Source organism: Nannospalax galili, unplaced genomic scaffold (assembly GCF_000622305.1).
Source record: "Nannospalax galili isolate Female #2095 unplaced genomic scaffold, S.galili_v1.0 scaffold290, whole genome shotgun sequence".
Taxonomy (NCBI): Eukaryota; Metazoa; Chordata; class Mammalia; order Rodentia; family Spalacidae; genus Nannospalax; species Nannospalax galili.
Window position 1 is genome coordinate 2490531 of NW_008331486.1, and position 20156 is coordinate 2510686.

General features: G+C 38.6%; 1 protein-coding gene across 5 annotated transcripts in view; it reads right to left on the reverse strand.

Annotated features, from left to right (window-relative positions):
* Nr6a1 (nuclear receptor subfamily 6 group A member 1) overlaps window positions 1–20156 on the reverse strand; it is a 198908-nt gene that overhangs the window by 163483 nt on the left and 15269 nt on the right. For 3 of the 5 annotated variants that reach the window (XM_008824611.3, XM_029559538.1, XM_008824621.2), the window contains exon 2: window positions 3610–3651. The exons of the other annotated variants lie outside the window; for them this stretch is intronic. In XM_008824611.3, coding sequence (XP_008822833.1) covers window positions 3610–3651 — 42 coding nt within the window. The remainder of the gene's footprint in view (window positions 1–3609; window positions 3652–20156) is intronic. 5 annotated transcript variants of the gene reach the window in all.

Below are 20156 nucleotides of genomic sequence, written 5' to 3' on the forward strand. Positions count from 1 at the left end.
TATATATATTCATTGGCATCATGTATAATGTAAGGAAAAAAGTAGAAACAAAAAGCAATCTAACTGCCCAAGAATAAGAGGATGGCTAAATCAAACACAAAAATAAATAAAATAAAATAAAATAAAATAAATCATGGTAAAGCCGTTCCCTTTCAATGAAATACAATCTTGCAATTAAAAATATTTATGAAAAAAGAATGTCTCATGACTTGGGACAAAGCTCCAAATGTAATAGTTGCTAAGTCAGGGAAAACAGGACACAAAATTGCATATATAGTATGATTATTAATTATGAAAAAGATGAGCTCAAACACAAACCTGGAAGGACTATTTTCAAGTGAGAAAAAAATGGCTATTTCTTGGTGATGAGATTAGGGGTGCTTGTATTTTTCTTTTAGTGTTTTCCACAGTGAAATATAAAATTCAACTACCAACTGAAACAAAGGTAGCTTCTTTCTCTTAATTCAGCTATCTAGCATTCTTAATCAGTTGAGGGAAGAAAAAAAAAATTACTATAAAGATTCCAATCTGTTGCTGCTTTCCTTTGGATAGGAACCTTTGAACATTATACAACATAGTTAGCATAGACCAAAAAGATCTTCAACTTTAACTTTGGAAATTGAAATATGCATTTTCTATTTTTGCTGATGTTTTCTCTGAATGTAATTATTTTAGGATTGTATTACAATACAAGTAGAAAAACAAACTTCATTACATATAGGCCAAAAATTCAGGAACAGCTTTGCTAAAATGGATGAGACGAAAGTTGGACTGGGGAGGAAGAACAGCTGTTGCTAATCCAACTATTTCCCCTTTGACCCTCGATCTGCCCAATAACTGAACAGCACCAATTGTTTCACCATATTACGTGATGTTTACAATCCCAGAGAAGCATGAAAGGAATTAATAATTTGGCCTAGAAAGCTGATTGCCTTTCCTGGGGAGCCCCTTGTCTGCAAGAGCGAAATCAGAGCAAGAGCTGTCCTGAAATCACAGGTCCCTTTACTGTTCCTGTTTTATAGCCTAATTGGCCCCCAAACATAAATCACTTATTTCTCCTGTTTTACGTAACAATGACTTGTATTCTCTAACTTCCCTTGTATCAAGTCAGTCCTTGTTCTCTTAAGTTTTACAACTACTCGGTAAACACGATAGCTGAGGAAAAATCTCACAGAGCAGGGCAGGCTGAGGTTATTAAGAAAAAGAAGCAAAGAAAGGTTATGCTATTTGAACTTCTCTTGACCTTTGACTGCCCTTGTCCCTAGCTTATGTTGATGGGCACAGTATAGGGACACTTCTAGTAGAAATGAACTTAGCCTGACCTGTGCCTTAACACTGGACTCCAGGAAGCTCAGAACTGTAGGAAAGCACTGGAATGTAAACAGCAGCTAACATTCAAAGCATGGCTGCTCCTCTACTCTACACAGAACAGGTGGATAGGACATCTGAACTGGACAAAGCAAGTTTTTCCTCAGTTCTAAGAGTCTGCCTGTTATAATCTGTTGGTGTTACAAAATCAACACATGTGAGCAGGCTTTCCTGACTAGGACTTTGGAGGTAATAATAATGAAAAATAAATATAAAATGGTAAATAAATAAAAATAATGAAGACCAATCATTATCCTCAATCTAACGTACAAAGATGTGATCCCTTCCAGTCAAAATATACAATGTGTAATATGAAAAATAATCAGGGACTAGAGAGATAGCTCATAGGTTAAGAGCACTTACTGCCCTTGCAGAGGGCACAAGCTGCGTTCATACATAAGGTGGCTCATGGTTGTGAGCCTTATGTAACTTTAGCCCCAGAGGATCCAACACCCTCCTCTGGCCTCCATGAACAGCTACACTTAAATGCTCATACATATAGACACAGATATAGACACACACATACATACATACATACATACATACATACATACATACACAATTGAAAATTGAAATAATGCCAGGCCTGGTGGTACACACCTTTAATCCCAGCATTTAGAAGGGAGAAGCAGGCAGATCTCTGTGAGTTCAAGGCCAGCCTGAGTCTATGTGTGAGTTCTAGGACAGTTAGGACTATACAGTGAGACCCTGTCTAAAAAATAAAATTTTAAAAATAAATCTTAAAACTACCCATCATCATCATCAGGCTGGCCCTGGTAGCACACTCCTATAATCTAAGTATTCAGAAGGCTGAGGAAGAAGGATTACTTTGAGTTTAAGGGTAGTCTGGATGACAGTCAGTTCAAGGACAGTCTGGGCTACAAAGTGAGACACTGTCTTTTGAAAAAAAAAAAAATCTTAATTTAATACAACTTAAACAGCCCATTTCAGTCCTGAGGCTTTCTATAGCTCAACAGGGTTAAATATGTTCACAAAGAAACCCAAAGACTAGCATAAATTGAGATCATAACATTTAATTTTGCCAGGCGTGGTGGCACACACCTTTAATCCCAGCACTCAGGAGGCAGACGCAAGCAGATCTCTGTGAGTTCAAGGCCAGCCTAGTCTACATAGTGAGTTCCAGGACAGCTGGAGCTACAGGGAGACCGTCTCAAAAAGACAAAAAAAAAGAAAAAAAAAAATTTGTCTATTACTACAATAATCAGGTCCTTATGTATTTCTTCAAGACAAAGAACAAAATATTAACTTCACTAAAAAAATGTAGGAACTCCTGAGAATACTAGCTGCACACACTAAGTATAATTTTTTGCTTTTCTTTTATTATTTATTATTTTTATTTTATGTGTATGTGCATGTATTGCCTGCATGTAGGTAAGTGCACCCATGTTGTACAATGCCCTCAGAGGTCAGAAGAGGCTTTCAGATCCCCTGGGACTGGAGTTACGGACAGTTAGCTGCCATGTGGGTGCTGGGATTTGAACCCGGGTCTTCTGCAAGAACAACCAGTGTTTTTAACCACTGAGCCATCTCTCCACCCCCTTGTTTTTATTTCTTAAGACAAGGTCCCTCTGTAGCTCTAGCTGGCCTGGAACTCATTATTTATACTAGATTTGCCTCAATCTCACAGAGATCTACTCACCTCTGCCTCCCACATGATGGGAACACCAGCATTCATGTATGTCTGCCTCTTGAATACAGACAAATATGACCAGCCACCTCACTTCCTGCGGCAACAACTACAATCACTCTGCTTCCATGCCTTCTGCCATTACAAAGTACACCTCAAACTGTGAGCAAATATAGATGCATTCCTTCTGAAGTCTCTTTTGTCAGGTATTTTGTTACAGTAATGACAAATGTAACTAATACAACTGCTTTGAATAAACTGTGAAAACTAATAACTACTTTAGAAAAGTAGCTTTGAGTATATGGTTGTATATAAAAATAAACTGAACAGTTTCTGTTGTTGCTGCTGGTTTTACTACAGGTAGAGAACAGAGCAGGGAGATTTATATTAAGTAGAAAGTTTCAGAAAACCAGCTTTCTATTAAATGGGATAGCTCTAGCCATCAAATATTAGAAAAAGAAAAAAGAAACATAATTGTAAGAAATAAAATGAGAGTCAAATAAGGAGTATCAAAGACACCTTAAGCTATACATGTATAAGTGTACATTCACATCCTTTAATTACCAACAAACACTGTAACATTTGGAACTTACTAGTGCCTGGATCAAGTTCTGCCAATTCATCCTGACAGAAACCTAAGAAAAACAATACGAAAAAAGGATTATTTGTTAATTATTCCAAGTTGACTCTAAATTTTTTTTTTAATGATATAATGGGAGAAAAATTCAAACTTGAGGTTAGAGTGTGGCTCAATCCTTGACTAGGATGAGCAAGCCCTTGGATCAATTTCCAGTAATACCTCCCCACAAAGAATTAGATAAACATGTTTAACAATCACAAAGTACACTGGGATTGCAGCTTAGTATCTTGATAGAATGGAAGGATTATATTAGCGGTATCAAGAAAGGACAAAATTTAATGTACTTTCCAAATACAACCAATATTCTGACCTCTACAAAGACAACAGAAAATAATAAGAAAATAAGAAAAGTAGTTAAAATAGACACAGTAGTTAAAATGTTCCTTTTAACTATCTAGCAACCATTCCCTCCTTCTGTTAATGACACTCTGCTTCTTCTTTGCTGACTTAATTCCTCTCTGTTTCTAAATGCATAGCACACAAAGAAGATTGACTCTACCCTGCTATGAGATAAAGCACTATCTTGTAGGGCTCTTAGAAAATTATTAAATAAAATATGCATATAAAGACTTTACAGAGTACTAAAAGAGGTCAACAATGTGAGCGAGGGTGGATCCAATTCAGTGCTGTGCCCATGGGGGCATAGTATACTTATAGAAGGATAACTCCTAAACTGTTCATGATATGTGATGGAACCCTAATATCACTACTGTTGCTCTAATTACTTGCTCCAATTTGTTTTGAGAGAGGGTTTCATGTATTCTAGGTTGATCCCTAACACAGTATGTAGCCAAGGATGACCTTAAACTTGATCCTCCTGCTTCTACCTCTTGAGCACTGAAATTACATATATGTACTACCATGTCTAGTTTATGCCCAGGGCTTTGTGCATGCTTGATAAGCACTCTACCAACTAAGCTACAATCCCAGTGTACTCTCTGATTATTGATCATGTTTATGTTTTCAGTGTGGTGATACCAGCTATATACTACTATCTAGGAGAAGACTCTATACCCATTTATAAAGAAACTTACCAAAAGATCATAAAGGTGCTAATTATGAAATTTTGTGCATGTCTACATTCCCTCTTTCTGGCTAAAATGCCTCTGGCTTTATAGGTCACCACTAATGCAGAAGGCCTGAGTTGGTAAGGAAAACAAATCATACTTACAAATTATATACCTCCTAGTGACAAGTCAGTGTCAGGTAGCCAATGGTTTGGCTAACATTCCATGGCAGAGTGTACCCAGATTCTCATCAACCAGATCTACCCAGCAAAATTATTTGTAACTGTGGCTGAGTTGTCATTCAGTGGCAGAATGTTTACCTAGCATTTCCTAGTTCAATCCTTGCCAAAAGGAAAAAAAAAAAAATATTTGTAACTAGAAGAAACCAAACCATTTATTAGACATAACCACAACATACATTCAATTAGATTTTTTCAGTTATATTCAACTCAAAGGAAAAAAATATATCAGTTATTCAGTAGAAAGCATACCCCTAACCCCCATAAATGCACAGGGATATGGCTCAGTGGTAGCATGCTTGCCTAGCATGTATGAGGCCTTGGGTTCAATCCCAGAAAACCAACAAAATAATAAATAATAAAGGATTAGTCTCTAATACTGTTGATCATTTAACTAAAAGCTTGTTTTGAAATTAAGCAACATACTTTCCTGGGCATAGTGAGGGGCACATGACTGTAATCCCAGGGTTCAGGAGGACTGCCAAAATTTGAGACAGACAGACAAGACACACACACACACACACACTCACACACACAAGCTCAAAAGCTTTGGCTGATGACCATAAATTGCTTTCAAGGACAGATGAGAAACATACTATTTCCTAAAACATCAAGTAAGGGTACCAGCAACCTGAAATGATACATGGCAAAGTCTGTATTTGCTCACCATACATGGAGACAGGTACATAGGGAAAGGGAATGGAAAGGAACTGGGTTTGAATCCCACATTTACCTCATTGTCTCATTAACTACCCTAAACCAATTTCTGAAATGTCAATAAAAATAACCAACATGTCTGTTTGTTTTGGTACTATAAGTCATCTATACTATAGCATGAGATCCCTAAACAGCTCTAAGTCTGGGATTCTTCTTTTATACAAGAGGAACTTCCAGGTGACAAGCTCTTTCCAGATAGATGTTTGATAAAATATAATGATCAATGACTTCATTTGTGCTGGCTATGGTGGCAGATTATAGTCACTGACCTTTTGTTATTTTGACTACAATGTTGTATATTTACCACAAAAGTAGCCTAAACTTTTGAATATTTCCAAATGTGAACAAATAAAGGCTTATAGGTAATAGCTAATACATTCCATAAGTGTTTTAAATTAATCTGTCTATAGGAAGGAGGTAGTAAAGAGCCCTGAATCCTGGATAAGACTACAGCTTAGACCATTCTGAAGCCTCAGCAGTTCATAAAGGTGAGATCCTTTAGAAGACAAAAGTCTACAGTTCTAATCAAGCACCACATCTTTATAATCTGCTTGCCATTTCAACTTTATCACCTCTACCACAACCCAACAGTACATGCTGTATTCATAAGTTCCTAATTAACTCCATGATGGCTTCCTGTTCAATATGTTCTTTGGCTTCCCTTCCTTTGCACATGCTGCCTTTCGCAACTGAGTCCACCTTTACTCACCACTCCTAAGTCACAAGTCAGGTCAGCTCTTAGGTTCTGCCAGTGCACATGCATGCATGACCATAGACACAGTGAATTTACCTATTTGCTTTTAAGAACTCTCTGAAAGCTTAAAACAAATTGTCAAAATCCAATAAATGACCTATCTCCAAATCAGAATTTTAAATGTGTATTATTTCACAGAGACTCCCAAAATTCCAAATTTTTTTTGCTTTATTTTTTGTTTTGTTTTGTTTCCTTGAAAGCGGGTATCACTATGTAGCACTGGTTGGCCTGGAACCCACAAAGATCCAACTGCCTCTGCCTTCTGAGTGCTGGGATTAAAGGCATGTGCTACCATGCCCAGCAACACAAGTTTCATATTTTAAATGTGAGCTAAAGGTGAAGCAGGCTTAAGAGAACCTAGGGCCAAAATAAAAGTCTTGAAGCCAGGTATCGTGGTATATGCCTTTAATCCAAGCACTCTAGAAGCAGAGGGAGGCAAATCTCTCTGAGTTCAACACCAGCCTGGACTACATAGAGAATTCTAAGCCAGCCACTGCTACATAATGAGACTGTCTCAACACTGCTTCCCCCACCAAAAAAACCAATAGAAACAATTCAGTTTCTTGCTAGGTGTAGAGGCACACATCTGTAAAGCAAAAGGATCAAGTTCTTAGGATTCATAGTTAGTTCCAGACCAGCAGAGGATAAGGATATAAGACCCTGTCTTTAAAAAAAAAAAAAAAAAAAAAGACCACAAGGCTAGGCTAGTGACTATCATACATTTTGTATTCTGTTGCAGGTTCTGCCCCCATACATGAATATGCATACATACCACACCTACGCAAGCCCCTCAAAAAACAAACTAAAAGAAGACTGGGGCTGGAAAGATAGCTTAGTCATTAAAGTGCTTGCTGTGCAAGACTAAGGACCTCGAGTTTGATCCCCAGAACTCACATAGAAAGTCAGGTGTAGTGCCCCATGCTTGTAATCTCAGCACTGGAGAAGTAAAAGATGACAGGATTCTTGTAATTTATGGTCAGTCAGCCTAGCCTAAGAATTCCAGGCTAGTGAAAAACCCTGTCTCAAAAAACAAGGTGGACAGAATCTTAAGGAAAGACACCCAAGGTTCTCTGGCCTTCACATGCACGTTGCACATGCACGTTTGTGCACACACACAAAAAAATTCACACATAAACACAAAAAAAGTAAAATCTACTTTAAAAACGAAATCAAGGGACTGGAGAGATGGCTCAGCATTTAGGAGCACTGACTGGCTGCTCTTGCAGAGAACCCAGGTTCAATTACTAGTACCCACATGGCAGCTAACAACTGTAACTTCAGTTCCAGGGGATCGAAAACCCTCATCTGACCTCCACAGGCATTGCATGACACAGATATACTTACACACACACAGGCAATACACTCACACATAAAGATAAATAAATAAAATATTAAAAAAGAAAACAGGGTTAGAGAAATGGCTCTCTTCCAGGGAACCTGGGTATGGTTCCCAGCACCCACATGGCAGCTGATAACTGCCCTTAACTCCAGTTCCAAGGAATCTAATGCCCTCTTCTGGTCTCTGTGGGCAATGCACAAAATGGGCGCGCGCGCACACACACACACACACACACACACACACACACATACACAACACAACACTCATACACAAAATTACACAAAATAATTTTAAAAAAAAAAAACTTTTTAAAAACTTTAGATAAATACAACTGGGAAGTAAGGAGTAGAGTACTATATCAGAACAGGCTTCTAAAAATTTATTGTGTGTGTGTTGGCACACATGTGCATGCCGCAATGTGCTTGTGAAGGTCAGAGGATAACTTGCAGAAGTTAGGTCTCTCCTTCTACCATGTGGGTTCCTTGGATTAAGTTCAGATCATCAGGCTTGCTGGCAAGTGCCTTTACTTACTGAGTCATCTCAACAGGCCTATTTATTTAAACTTATTTAATCTTATTATTGTGTGAGTGCATATGTATGTCTCATGTGAGTGAGTGTACATGCACATGTGGAGGTCAAAAAACAACTTTGTGGTGCTGATTCTCTCCTTCCACCTTATGTGGATTCCAGGAATCAAACTCAGATCCTCAGGCTTGCACAGCAAGCACTTTTTACCCATAGGCCGTCATCTCCCCAGCCCCAAAATAGGTTTTAATTCTAGCACCATTACTTATAAATTGTGTTGGTTTATAAAGTGATTTCATCTCTCTGATCCAATTCTTTCATCTATAGACTGCTGTAAAATGCAATGGTGTGTTGCACTCAAGGCAGTGAAAGTGCTTAATAGCTATGATTAAAATGAGTGAGAAAGGAGAAGCAGCAGTCATACAGACAAGGCCATGCAAAGGAAGACAGGCATTCAAACACAGCTATCTGAGAAACAAATTCAGAGGAAGCAGCATCTGAGAGCAGTAGACAGAGAGCAGAATGCTACCTGGCAATTTATTTGACTAGAGCACCAGCAGGGTTGTGTCATGATCTTCATTTAATTGCCATACATGAAGAGTTTTTGGCTTTTAACCTGTAAGCAAGTAACTAAAACTGTAAAGCATCATGTCTAAGAAGTTTGTCAATGACAGCCCAATTCTACATCAATACAGTCAGTTCTAAGTTTTCAACCAGAGGCTGGAGAGATGGCTCAGGGGTTAAAAGCACAGACTGCTCTTGCAGAGAACCCAGCTTCAATTCCCAGCACCCTCATGGCAGCTAACAACCAACCTTAACTCCAGTTCCCAAAGGATCTGACACCCTCTTCTGGCCTCCCTGGGCACTGCATGACATGAGTGCACATGCACACAGGCAAAACAATCATACACATAAAAATAAAGTAAAAGGGGATAGAAAGATGGCTCAGTGGTTAAGAACACTGGCTATTGTTGCAGAAGACCCAGGTTCAAATCCCAGTACCCACATGGCAACTAATAACTGTCCGTAACTCCAGTTCCAGGGGATCCAATAGCCTCTTCTGTCCTCCTCGGGCATTGCACGACACGGGTGCACTTACTTACATGCAGGCAATACATGCATATACATAAAATAAAAATAATAAATAAAATATTTTTTTTTTAATTTTGAGAAAGGGATGGATATAGGTTGGGCATGGTGGCACAAGCCTCTATTTCCAGCATTGGGGAGACAGAGGCAGGAAGATCTCTGTGAGATCAAGGGCAGTCTGGGCACCAATAGATGTATGATTTAAAGGAATACTTTTCAAAAAAATTTTAAAGGCTTTTTTTCCCGTATTTTTGAGACAGGGTCTCTTTGTAGCCCCAGCAGCTGGCCTTGAACCCACAGAGATCCACCTGCCTCTGCCTCTGCCTCCTAAATGCTGGGATTAAAGGCGTGAGCTCCACCAAGCCCAGCCTGTATATGGAGTTTTTTAAAACAAGACTTTCCTTGGGAAAGCATACATATATAGACATAGACATGGCAAATGGTCCACAGCCCCTTAAATTCTAGAAACTCATCTCACTTTTGAGGTCCCTTCTGCAATTCTTTTAGGTTCTTTCAAGTATGAAGAATGTCTTGGGCAGAGGCCAAGAAGAAAAGCATCTTGTTCTTTACTGTTTTTTGTAGCAAACAGCTACCCAGATCACAGCCTATCCTACAGCTATGTTTGCAGCCTACAAGCAAGCTCCAAATCCAGCAGCTGTAAACCACTTTCCTTTGGTTGGGTAAGCATTACATTCGAATCTCCTTCTTGCCTTTCTGTCCAGAAAGTAAGGTGTCACTTGAGTCATTAGGTTTATTTTTCACAGGCAACCTGACAAGCCATACCTCAGGAACAACAGAAAACATTTTTGAATCCAAGGGATCTAGAGTAACAATTCCCCTTCTCTACCTTTACAAATGTCAAGGACACATTTTTAAAACTGTAGAAACAACAAAAAGCCTCTTCCTAATGTCATTTTCTTAACTGTGAAATCTAAAGAGTTAAAAAAATAAAATCACAAGCAGGGGTGGGTACTGAGGATCCTTAATTACATAACCTATTATGCCCACATATTTGCTGGGCATAAATGCAGTTTATAAGAAAGTGTCTAAATTTCTATGGAAACATTAGTCTCTCTGACCAACCTACATCACCTTTTATAACATTTTTCAGGCTTCTAGCTTTGTCATTATAGCCTTGAAAGCTGACTAAAGGTAGAAAAACCAGCCCAAGATGAAGACATTTCAATTTTGAAACGTTTAACGTGCATAGCTTCAAGGCTATGGCTATAGAATCTGAAAGGAAAACAGCTTAGAAAGACAACTTGGTCCAATGAGTCAGAAGTCATTAGTGTTTCTATGGAAAATAACACAAGCATTACTGCCTGTCTTGATGAGCCTCTGATATTTTTCATTTATAATTTTTGGTTCTCTAGAGGATCAAGGACTAATAATTTTTATTCAGCTTGAGAATTAAAGAAATTTCAATATCCACACATAGAAGGGACTAGAGATGGCTCAGCAGTTAAGAGCACTGGCAGCTCTTGCAGAGAACCAGGGTTCGAGTCCCAGCAACCACATAACAGCTAAAAACCATCCATATCTCCAGTTCCAGGGGATCCAACACACTCTTCTGACCTCCAAGAGCACTGCACAACATGGGTGCACTTACATACCTGCAGGCAATACACTCATACACATCAAATAAAAATAAATAAAATTTTAAAAAACTATTGTGGGCAAATAGCATATAATACCACATTTTAAAATATAAACTACTCTCAGAATGACTTCATAGCGATCTCAATATCTATATACATAAAGAAATTTGGATCCATTTTCTTCCATAATCATCTCTAAATGTGGGCATTATAAGGCTGATTTTTTTCCATTCTACCCTTCTGAATAAAAATGTTTTTACAAACAGAAACGCATATTAAAATCCCTCAGAAGAAAATCATTTGACTATACTCTAAAGCTAAGCACCCCAATAGAAAAGAAAAGAAACAGACATTCCCTGTATTACTTATAAATTACTATCTCATTAGAAACACACTTCTGGGCACTAATCCAACGAATTTGCTAGTCCTTCATGCTTAAAGTTCAGTACTACTTTCCAGCTTCAAAAATCCACCCTATAGTCACATGAGACACTACATCTTTAACCTTTCACCCCCGATCTTTTTAAATCTCAAGTAAAGCTGGTTAAAATCATACTTACAAAGTAATTTGAAAAGAAAATTTATAGGACTATTCAAATCTAGTGACTTAAACTAGGAGAACAACTACTAATACATATTTATAGAACTATATAAATAACAAGGATACTCCAAGCTGAAGGTGCACATCTTAATTGGATCAGGAATTCAAAGTCAGCCTGGGCTACAGGAAACTCTCAAAAAGCTGGGGGGGGGGGAAGCAGGGACAACAAGTTATTCTACAAACATGACTAAGGAAAGAAATTGGCTTGGGTTTTTTTATTGTTGGGTTTTTCTGCTTTGTTTGGTGCATAAGTGTAATGCTTGCATGTAGCTAGGTGCACTCGTGTCATGCAATGCCCGCAAAGGTCAGAAGACAGTGTCTGATCCCCTGAAACTGGAGTTACAGACAGTTGTTAGCCGCCATGTGGGTGCTGGGAATCAAACCTGGGACCTCTGCAAGAGCAGCCAGTGCTTTTAACTGCTGAGCCCGCTAATAGATTTTCGAAAACACTTTAAGTTGCAATCTTGTATATAATTAGTCGTACAGATCACACAGGGCTAACATGAGGAACCTGAGTTAACAGATACCAATATTCATATTTTTAAATTAGAGGGATAAACTATAAATTATCTCTAATCTCTTCCATACCATCATAATTCCCTTTTTACAAAAGAAATCATACAAGGGAAATAGCATCACTTCTGTGATTTTTAAAAAAAAAAAAAAAAAAAAAAAAAAAGCGGGGGGGGGGGGCACATGCCTTTAATCCCAGCACTTGGGAGGCAGGGGCAGGTGGATCTCTGTGAGTTCAAGGCCAGCCTGGTCTACATAGTGAGTTCCAGGACAGCTGGGGCTACAGGGAGACCCTGTCTCAAAAAGACCAAAAAAAAAAGGAACTTTTATTAAGCCGTTACTCAGTACTATTACTGAGATGTTGGCTTCTTGATAGGACTACTATAGCATTCATATGGGAAAAAAATAATCAACCTTAGATCTCAGATCACCCAACTAATGAAATATAAAGAGTATATTTAGTGCTACAGATACTAGTTTACCCTGCCCTACTAAAATTACAACTTTATGTGCATAATACATGCATTTTTATAGTTCTCCATCCCTGTAACAAGATCAAAGGGCTTGGAGCAAAGTTCCTCTTCTACCTTTATCATGTATAGTAGTAGCACTAACATATTAGAACTGAATCTTTACTTCCCTATGCCTCAACATTAAGTGAAATAAGGAGCACTGCCTCCAGAGTAAGGACCATTTAGCATACAGCTGCTCTGATCTGGCTTTAACAATCCTCTAACTGAATGTCTCACATTCTTTCTAGATTTTTTTTGATTTTTGTTTTATGTGCATGAGTGTTTTGTGTACATGTAAGTGCACCTATGCATGCAATGCCCACGGAGGCCAGAAGATCCCCTGAAACTGGAGTTACTGACAGTTGCTAGTCATGATGTGGGTGGCTGGGAACTAATCCCAGGTCCTCTTGCAAGAGTGGTTGGTGTTCTTAACCACTGAGTTATCTCTCCAGCTCCAGGCCTCACATTCTTGAATAAGACGAAGTGACCACAATTTTCAGAAAGCAAATACTGTTAAATGAAAAGGGCTTATGTGTAAGGTCAACAAAGCAGTGTGAAATACAAGCTGACCTCAAAATAAAAGCTGTATAAATACTTCCAATCCTACCATGCCGTCTCTCATGGTTTTAGTCTCTATTATTCACTCTGCATCTTCTTTCCAATAGCACCTAAGTGGTCTAGTGCTATTTTGCTTTATTTCCTAAAAGGCATTATCAGAAGTCCTTCCCATTCCAGGCAGAGAGAACTGCTTATATGTCACAAACCCAGGGCCAGTTTTATTTAAGCAAGGGCTTTTAGCCCAGAAAAATGAAATTATAACCATGACTTGAAAAATTCCTCTGCAATTTCTTAAGAGTACAAAAACAGGGCTAGAGAGATGGCTTAGCAGTTAAGAACACTAGTTTTTCTTGCAGAAGACCCGGGTTCATATCCCAGCACCCACATGGCAGCTAACAACTGTCTGTAACTCCAGTTCCAGGGGATCCGACAGCCTTCTCTGTCCTCTACGGGCATTGCATGACACGAGTGCATTTACCTACACGCAGGAAATACATGCATACACATAAAATCAAAATAAATAAAATATAAAAAAATACTTTTAAAAAGAGTGCAAAAACATTACTTAAAATAGCTCAGAGAGGAACCTCTTCCTGTATAATAAATGGAAAAAACTTTTAAAACAAGGTTACAAAATTCTTCTTTGAAGAAACTGTCACAATACAAAATTAAATAAGAAAACTTGACAATAGGAAACATTTTTTCTTAGTTATTCAGGAGGTTTTAAAAATTCCATGCAGGGGCTGGAGAGATGGCTCAGTGGTTAAGAACACTGACTGCTCTTGCAGAGGACCTGGGTCAATTCCCAGCACCCACATGGCGGCTACGAACTGTCCTTAACTCCAGTTCCAGGGGAATCCGAAGCCCTCTTCGGATAAATACTATTTAAAAAAAAAAGATAAATACTATTTTTCACAGCAATTAAATGAAAAATGAAACAGATAAAGTCACCTAAAAATTCCTACTTAAGAGTTATCAGAATGCTCACAGATGGGAAAGAAGAGTAGAGGCTAGAGAGGGAGGCAAGGCAAGGACAAGAGAAGACAAGGGGGTGGGAATTGAGGCAGCAAGGCTGTAGTGCAACGCCTAGTTCCTCAGCTTATGCCTCAGTTTATTCATCTCCACAAGGAGCACACCAGCCACCCAGATCAGTGTGTCTCTCAAAATGACACCACTAGAAGATTTTAGGTGGTACAACGAGAAAGCATTCTAAAACAGCTATTTACCTTTTCAATTCTCTTTCAATCCCTCTGATTATATCAGAAGGAAAGAATTTGATTTGTCTACTGCCTCTTACTAATTATTATATTTTTTTAATGTGTATGAATGTACTGTGTGTGTGTGTGTGTGTGTGTGTGTGTGTGTGTGTAAGTGCACCCGAGTCGTGCAATGCCTGCAGAGGTCAGAAGAAGGTGTCAGGATATCCTGGAACTGGAGTTATGGACGGTTGTTAGCCGCCATGTGGGTACTGGGAATCAAACCCAGGCCCTCTGCAAGAATAGTGAGTGTTTTTAACTGATGAGCTATCTCTCCAGCCCCACTAATCACTTTATAGCAGAATCTAATGAGAGACTTTGGTAAACAGCTGCATCTAACTAGGATTTCACACTTTTTTTTAATGTGTATGACTGGTTTGCCTGCATGCATATAAGTGTATCACATGCATTCAATGCCCACAAAGATCAGAACAGGGCACAAATCCCATGGAACTGGAGTTGTGGATGGGTGTTAGTCACCATGTGGGTGCTAGGAACCCAACCTGGGTTCTCTGCAAACATAGTCAGTGCTCTTAACCACTGAGCAATCTCTCTATTCCCTAATTTAACACAATTTTTATTTTCATTAAATTGAATTTTACTTTTCCCTTATATTTATGGAAAATAACTTTTCATTTAGTATGCAACTATTTCTCCTCAAAAAAATTGTGGTTTAGGGTGTGGTGGCGCATGCATATAATCCCAGCACTTGGGAAGCAGAGGCAGGCAGATCTCAGTGAGTTTGAGGCCAGCCTGGTCTACATAGCAAGTTCCAAGCCAGCTGGGCCTACAGGGAGACCCTGTCTCAAAAAGACAAAAAAAAGTTGTGGTTTAGCTGGACATGGTGGCTATGTTACACCTTTAATCCCAGTACCAGGGAGGCAGAGGCTGGCAGATCTCTGTGAGTTTGAGGCCAGCTTGCTCTACAATGAGTTTTAGTCCATCAGGGACTACATAGTGAGACCTTGTCTTTTTCTTTTTTTTTTTGAAGTTGTGGTTTACTGGATAGAGAAAACCATCTCCCGAAAACTGTCCTCTAACCTACACACACATACAAATAATAATTAAGTGTGAAAAAAAATTGTGGTTTGCCACAATTTATTTAAAATATTATAATAATGCATTCAAAAATGGCAAAAAAAAATCCTGACGATACAGGAAAGAATGAAGTATAAAATACTGGCTTAAAGGACAAGCTTAGTATGCAGGAAGCTGGAGGTGTTCAGATTTCCTAGAATAGTGGTATATGTAGTGGCAAGTTATTTTCAACTATAGGTCTTAGTTTACTCGATAACACAGGCATGCCATCACCTACCAAAGTATGGAAAGGGTTATATGAGTTAATGAAGCCAATGTCTAGTTCTATGTTTTCAACAACTATTCCCTCCCCCACCCTTTTTTGTAGTTTCCAATTTTTATTTTGTTCCCAAACTGCTTTTCTATGTGAGACAACTATTCTCAAATAATGAATTACAAATACTTGTTTTTTTTTTAAAAAAAAAAAAAAAAGACTAATTTTCTACTTTATCAGATAATAAAATCTATTATTTTCTGAATTTTCACTTGTTCCAATGTCCAAAACTCTATTTTTGCTGAGTGAAATTGTTCCTTCCCTTTCTAAGGATATTCTCAGATATTCTGAGAACTCCAGGGAAGGCACTGCGTTGGGACTAGGGAAGCCAGGCTTAGAGGTGTATTTAGAGGCAGTATGTGTGTTCTGGTTGGAATACTGCCCACTAAGAACCTCTAGGGACCTTGCCTTGCTTTTTACCCTGGTGAAGCTTTAGTCTCTCTCCTAAGGCTTGTAATTCTAGTTACAAGCAAGTGACTGGGAATAAAGTAAGACAGAACAAGTGCCTTAAATCATTAATAAATCGGATCCCAAAGGATACAAAGGAAGGAAAGTCATTCTACAATGGAAGTCCAAGCTTCAGAAAGCACTTATAGTGTTACTGAGATGGCTCAGCAGGTAAGGCCATTTGCCCCAAACCTGATAAGTTCAATCCCCAGGACCCACTTGGTGGAAAGAGAGCACCAATTCACAAAAGAAAGTTGTCCTCTGACCTCCACATGCAAGTCATAGCACAGCTCACCCATGCGCACACACAGGCACTTCATTTGGACAAATTTAGTAAAGGAAAGAGAGTCAGTATCTGGTCCACAACCAGTGTTGATCACTCCATTATCTGCTATCTATACAACTGAAACCCACAGGTGAAAAACCCCTGGGGGAGTCAAACCTGAGAAGCACTTCAAGAAAAGGAACACTGAACCTGACAGAAGGAGAGAGAGAAAAAGAGTGGGGGAGGGGAGAGAGAGAGGAGGGAAGAGAGGGGAGTAAGAGAGGGAGGGGAAGGGAGAAGGAAGGAACACTGAGTAGTTACTTTAGACACTGGCTGTTTGGAGATTTGGACCTTTAATGAATTAGCTGGGAATTACCTCACAGATGGGTTTGGAGAAATTAGACAATATATGTAAAATAAAGTACCTGAAATCACACCATGGTGGGACTGTAGTATATTGCCTAATTTCTCCAAACCCATCTGTGAGGTAATCCCAAACTAATTCATTAAAGGTCCAAATCTCCAAACAGCCAATGTCTATATTTACCAGTCTATAACAATTCCTGTTCATTTCATGGAGCAACTTGACTGGCTTTTCAGGATTTCTGCCAGGCTGGAATTGGCCATTAAAATAAAAGCATTTTCAAGAACGTTCAATTTACCCCAACAGGAGAGAGTGGGACAGAGAGAGGATCTCATCTGGTAAAAAAATACAGGCAGGTTTTGCTACAGAGAATGGAGGGAAACCAGAAAAGAAGAAAAAGGGGAAGGCAGAGGGGACAGACATAGATGACAAAAACAAGGGAAATCACAGGATAGCAATTAAAGGAATTAACAATTCCATAAATTCTACATATCAGATTCAGTAAACTGACTTACTGAGTCAGACATTAAGACAAGTGGCAAACAATCAGACATTAAGACATGTGACAAACTGGTTTTCAATAAACTAGACTTTAGGCAATTGGCTTGCTTTAACTAAGTCTACAATGTTAATTTACAGAGAAGAAAATTAACTGAGGAGTAACATTCCTGAAGGAAAATGGCTACACTCTTGACTTTTACTGAAATGTCACTGGACCACTGAATAGCAGACACAGATCTTTACAGAAATGGGCAGTTGTTATAGTTTAAAAACTTCCACAGTGGAGGAGAGGCTCAATCATTCCAGCAAACTATTCTAATGTAGTGATTACTAGATGTGTTAGAACAAGATCCTTACAGTAAGACCTGAATTAATCTTTTCTTTGTTTTATTTTGTTTTGAGGTCAGGCAGTGGTAAAGGATGTAGAATCAACACAGATCTTACTGAATTATAATAAAATGAGGTTGTATATGAGGAATTTAAACAGATACATCTTTTATTTAGCCTGGACAAACATATTACTCATATGATTATAGATCAAAAATTGTAGCACTGGGAGCTGGAGAGATGGCCCAGTGGTTAAGAGCACTGGCAGCTCCTGCGAGAACCCAGGTTGGATTCTCAGCACCCACATGACAACTAACAAGCATCCATAACTCCAATGCCAAGGGTATGTGATGCCCTCTTTTAATCTCCTCAGGCAATGCACAACACAAGTACACTTACATAGATACAGGCAATACACTCATACACATAAAAAATAAGTATTTTACACATAAAAAATTAAAAATGGGGGCTAGAAAAATGGCTCAGCAATTAAGAGCACTGGCTGCTCTTGAAGAGGACCCAGGTTCAAATCCCAGCATCTACATGGCAGCTAACTACTGTCTATAACTCCAGTTCCAGGGGATCCGACGCCCCCATCTGTCCTCCACGGGCACTGCACGACACAGGTGTAATTACACACACACATGCAGTCATAACAGTCATACACAGAAAATAAAAATAGATAAAAATAAAAATAATAAAAATAAATTCAGAAAATTTTTAGTTGACGCACTGAAATTGCTTACCTTACATTACCACCCTTAGGTGCCTCCAGTACCAGCAAGCCCTGCTGTATTTCACAAGTTTCATTATATTGGCTTCATTCACATATACATAAGCATACAATTCCATGAATAATTATTCTACCAAAGTGTCACTAGGTTAGTCTTATTAAATAAATGCAAGAGTCTGCTGAGCCTGGAAGCCTCACTTATTCTAGCCCTAAGGAGGCTGAGGCAGGATCAAGAGTTAGAAGCCAGCCTGGGCTACACAGCAAGACTCTGCCTCAACAACAAAATTGTTAAAACTAAGCCCAAAATCTGTAAGAATATAAGACATGAGCACTTGCTCAAATTATGTGCTTTACCGCTAGATGCTTATGGAATTTATCATGATGATGATGCTAGGGAGATCTCTTATCTCACTCATTCACAAATACAGCCTGACTTTTCTTATAACAATTTCAAGATTGCTTTTATCAACATGATAGTAGCTCAATGCTTTCTAAACAACTTGGAGTTATGTTACCCTTTCAGTCAAGCAGATACATTCATTTTGTTTTGTTTTTTAGACAAGGGCTCACCATGTAGCCCAAGCTAGCCTAGAAGTCTCTGCCTCCCTAGTATTGGTATTATAGGAATATGCCACCAAGCCTAGCAAGAAAAAAATGTTTATCCACAGATCTCATAAAGTAGAGATAAGTGTGGTGTCTGTGTGTGTGTGTGTGTGTGTGTGTGTGTGAGAGAGAGAGAGAGAGAGAGAGAGAGAGAGAGAGAGAGAGAGAGTACATGCATGATTCTAGGGGACAGAAGCCAGGGCCTCATGCATACTAACCACATGTTCAATCACTGCACTCCACATCCTAACCCCTAATACATTTTTAACACATGAATATTTATTTTTACACCACCTAAGTATAATCAGAAACTTTTCCTACCAAAGTTCCTGCTCCTATAAGGTATTTTAAGAACCAACTAGCAGTTAACTTTTAAAAAGTGTTGAAATATTTCTTCTGATTCCCCACTGGGTTCAAAAATCTCTTTGATGTTAAGACAGGGGAAAGACAGATCTTTTCAGCAAATCTGAATAGTACAAAGTGACACTCTGTAAAATTCCACCATATCTTAAACCTTTTCAAGTACACATTTTAAATGTTCAACAAACAAATGACAAATATTTTTGTAATCTATTCTGGGCATCTCTTCTGCACTTCAATAGTATCTCTTATTATTTCAATGTACACCACCCAAGGCTATGATTAATGTTGCAGCAAGCACAATAGATTCTACCTAATCGCTTCTGAAATCAACAAAAGCTATAAAATTAACTCAAGACAGCTTTTGTAGTTCAGTTAGAATCAAGGTCGTTTCAAGGCTTTTAATTACCAAACAGGATTTGAGAAGCTGTACACTCAGTATATACAGCTGAGGGAAAGAGCAGCTGGCTTATTCACTTTCTTATTAAAGAGCATTATTTAAAAAAAAAAAAAAAATCTGTCTTAGCAAACTGCAAGTTCTGTCTACCAGTATTAGGCACAAAGCAACTTAATAATGTTCTCTAAACATTTGTGCTTACTTTTGAATCAATGAACGTTTCAAAAGTAACTAGAAGACTCCTTGATTTTTAACATGTTTTACCTCTGACTAAAAATTTATAGATAACCAGACTTCCAAAATACTTCTATTCTGAAACCAGCCCTATTAAACTGTGAGTGCCTTTCAAATGAGCATGATATTTATTTAGGTCCTTTCACCATCAAACTCCAGGCAGGATCAGGATGGAAGCAAGGCACTGAGCAGACCATGCCAAATTTGCTT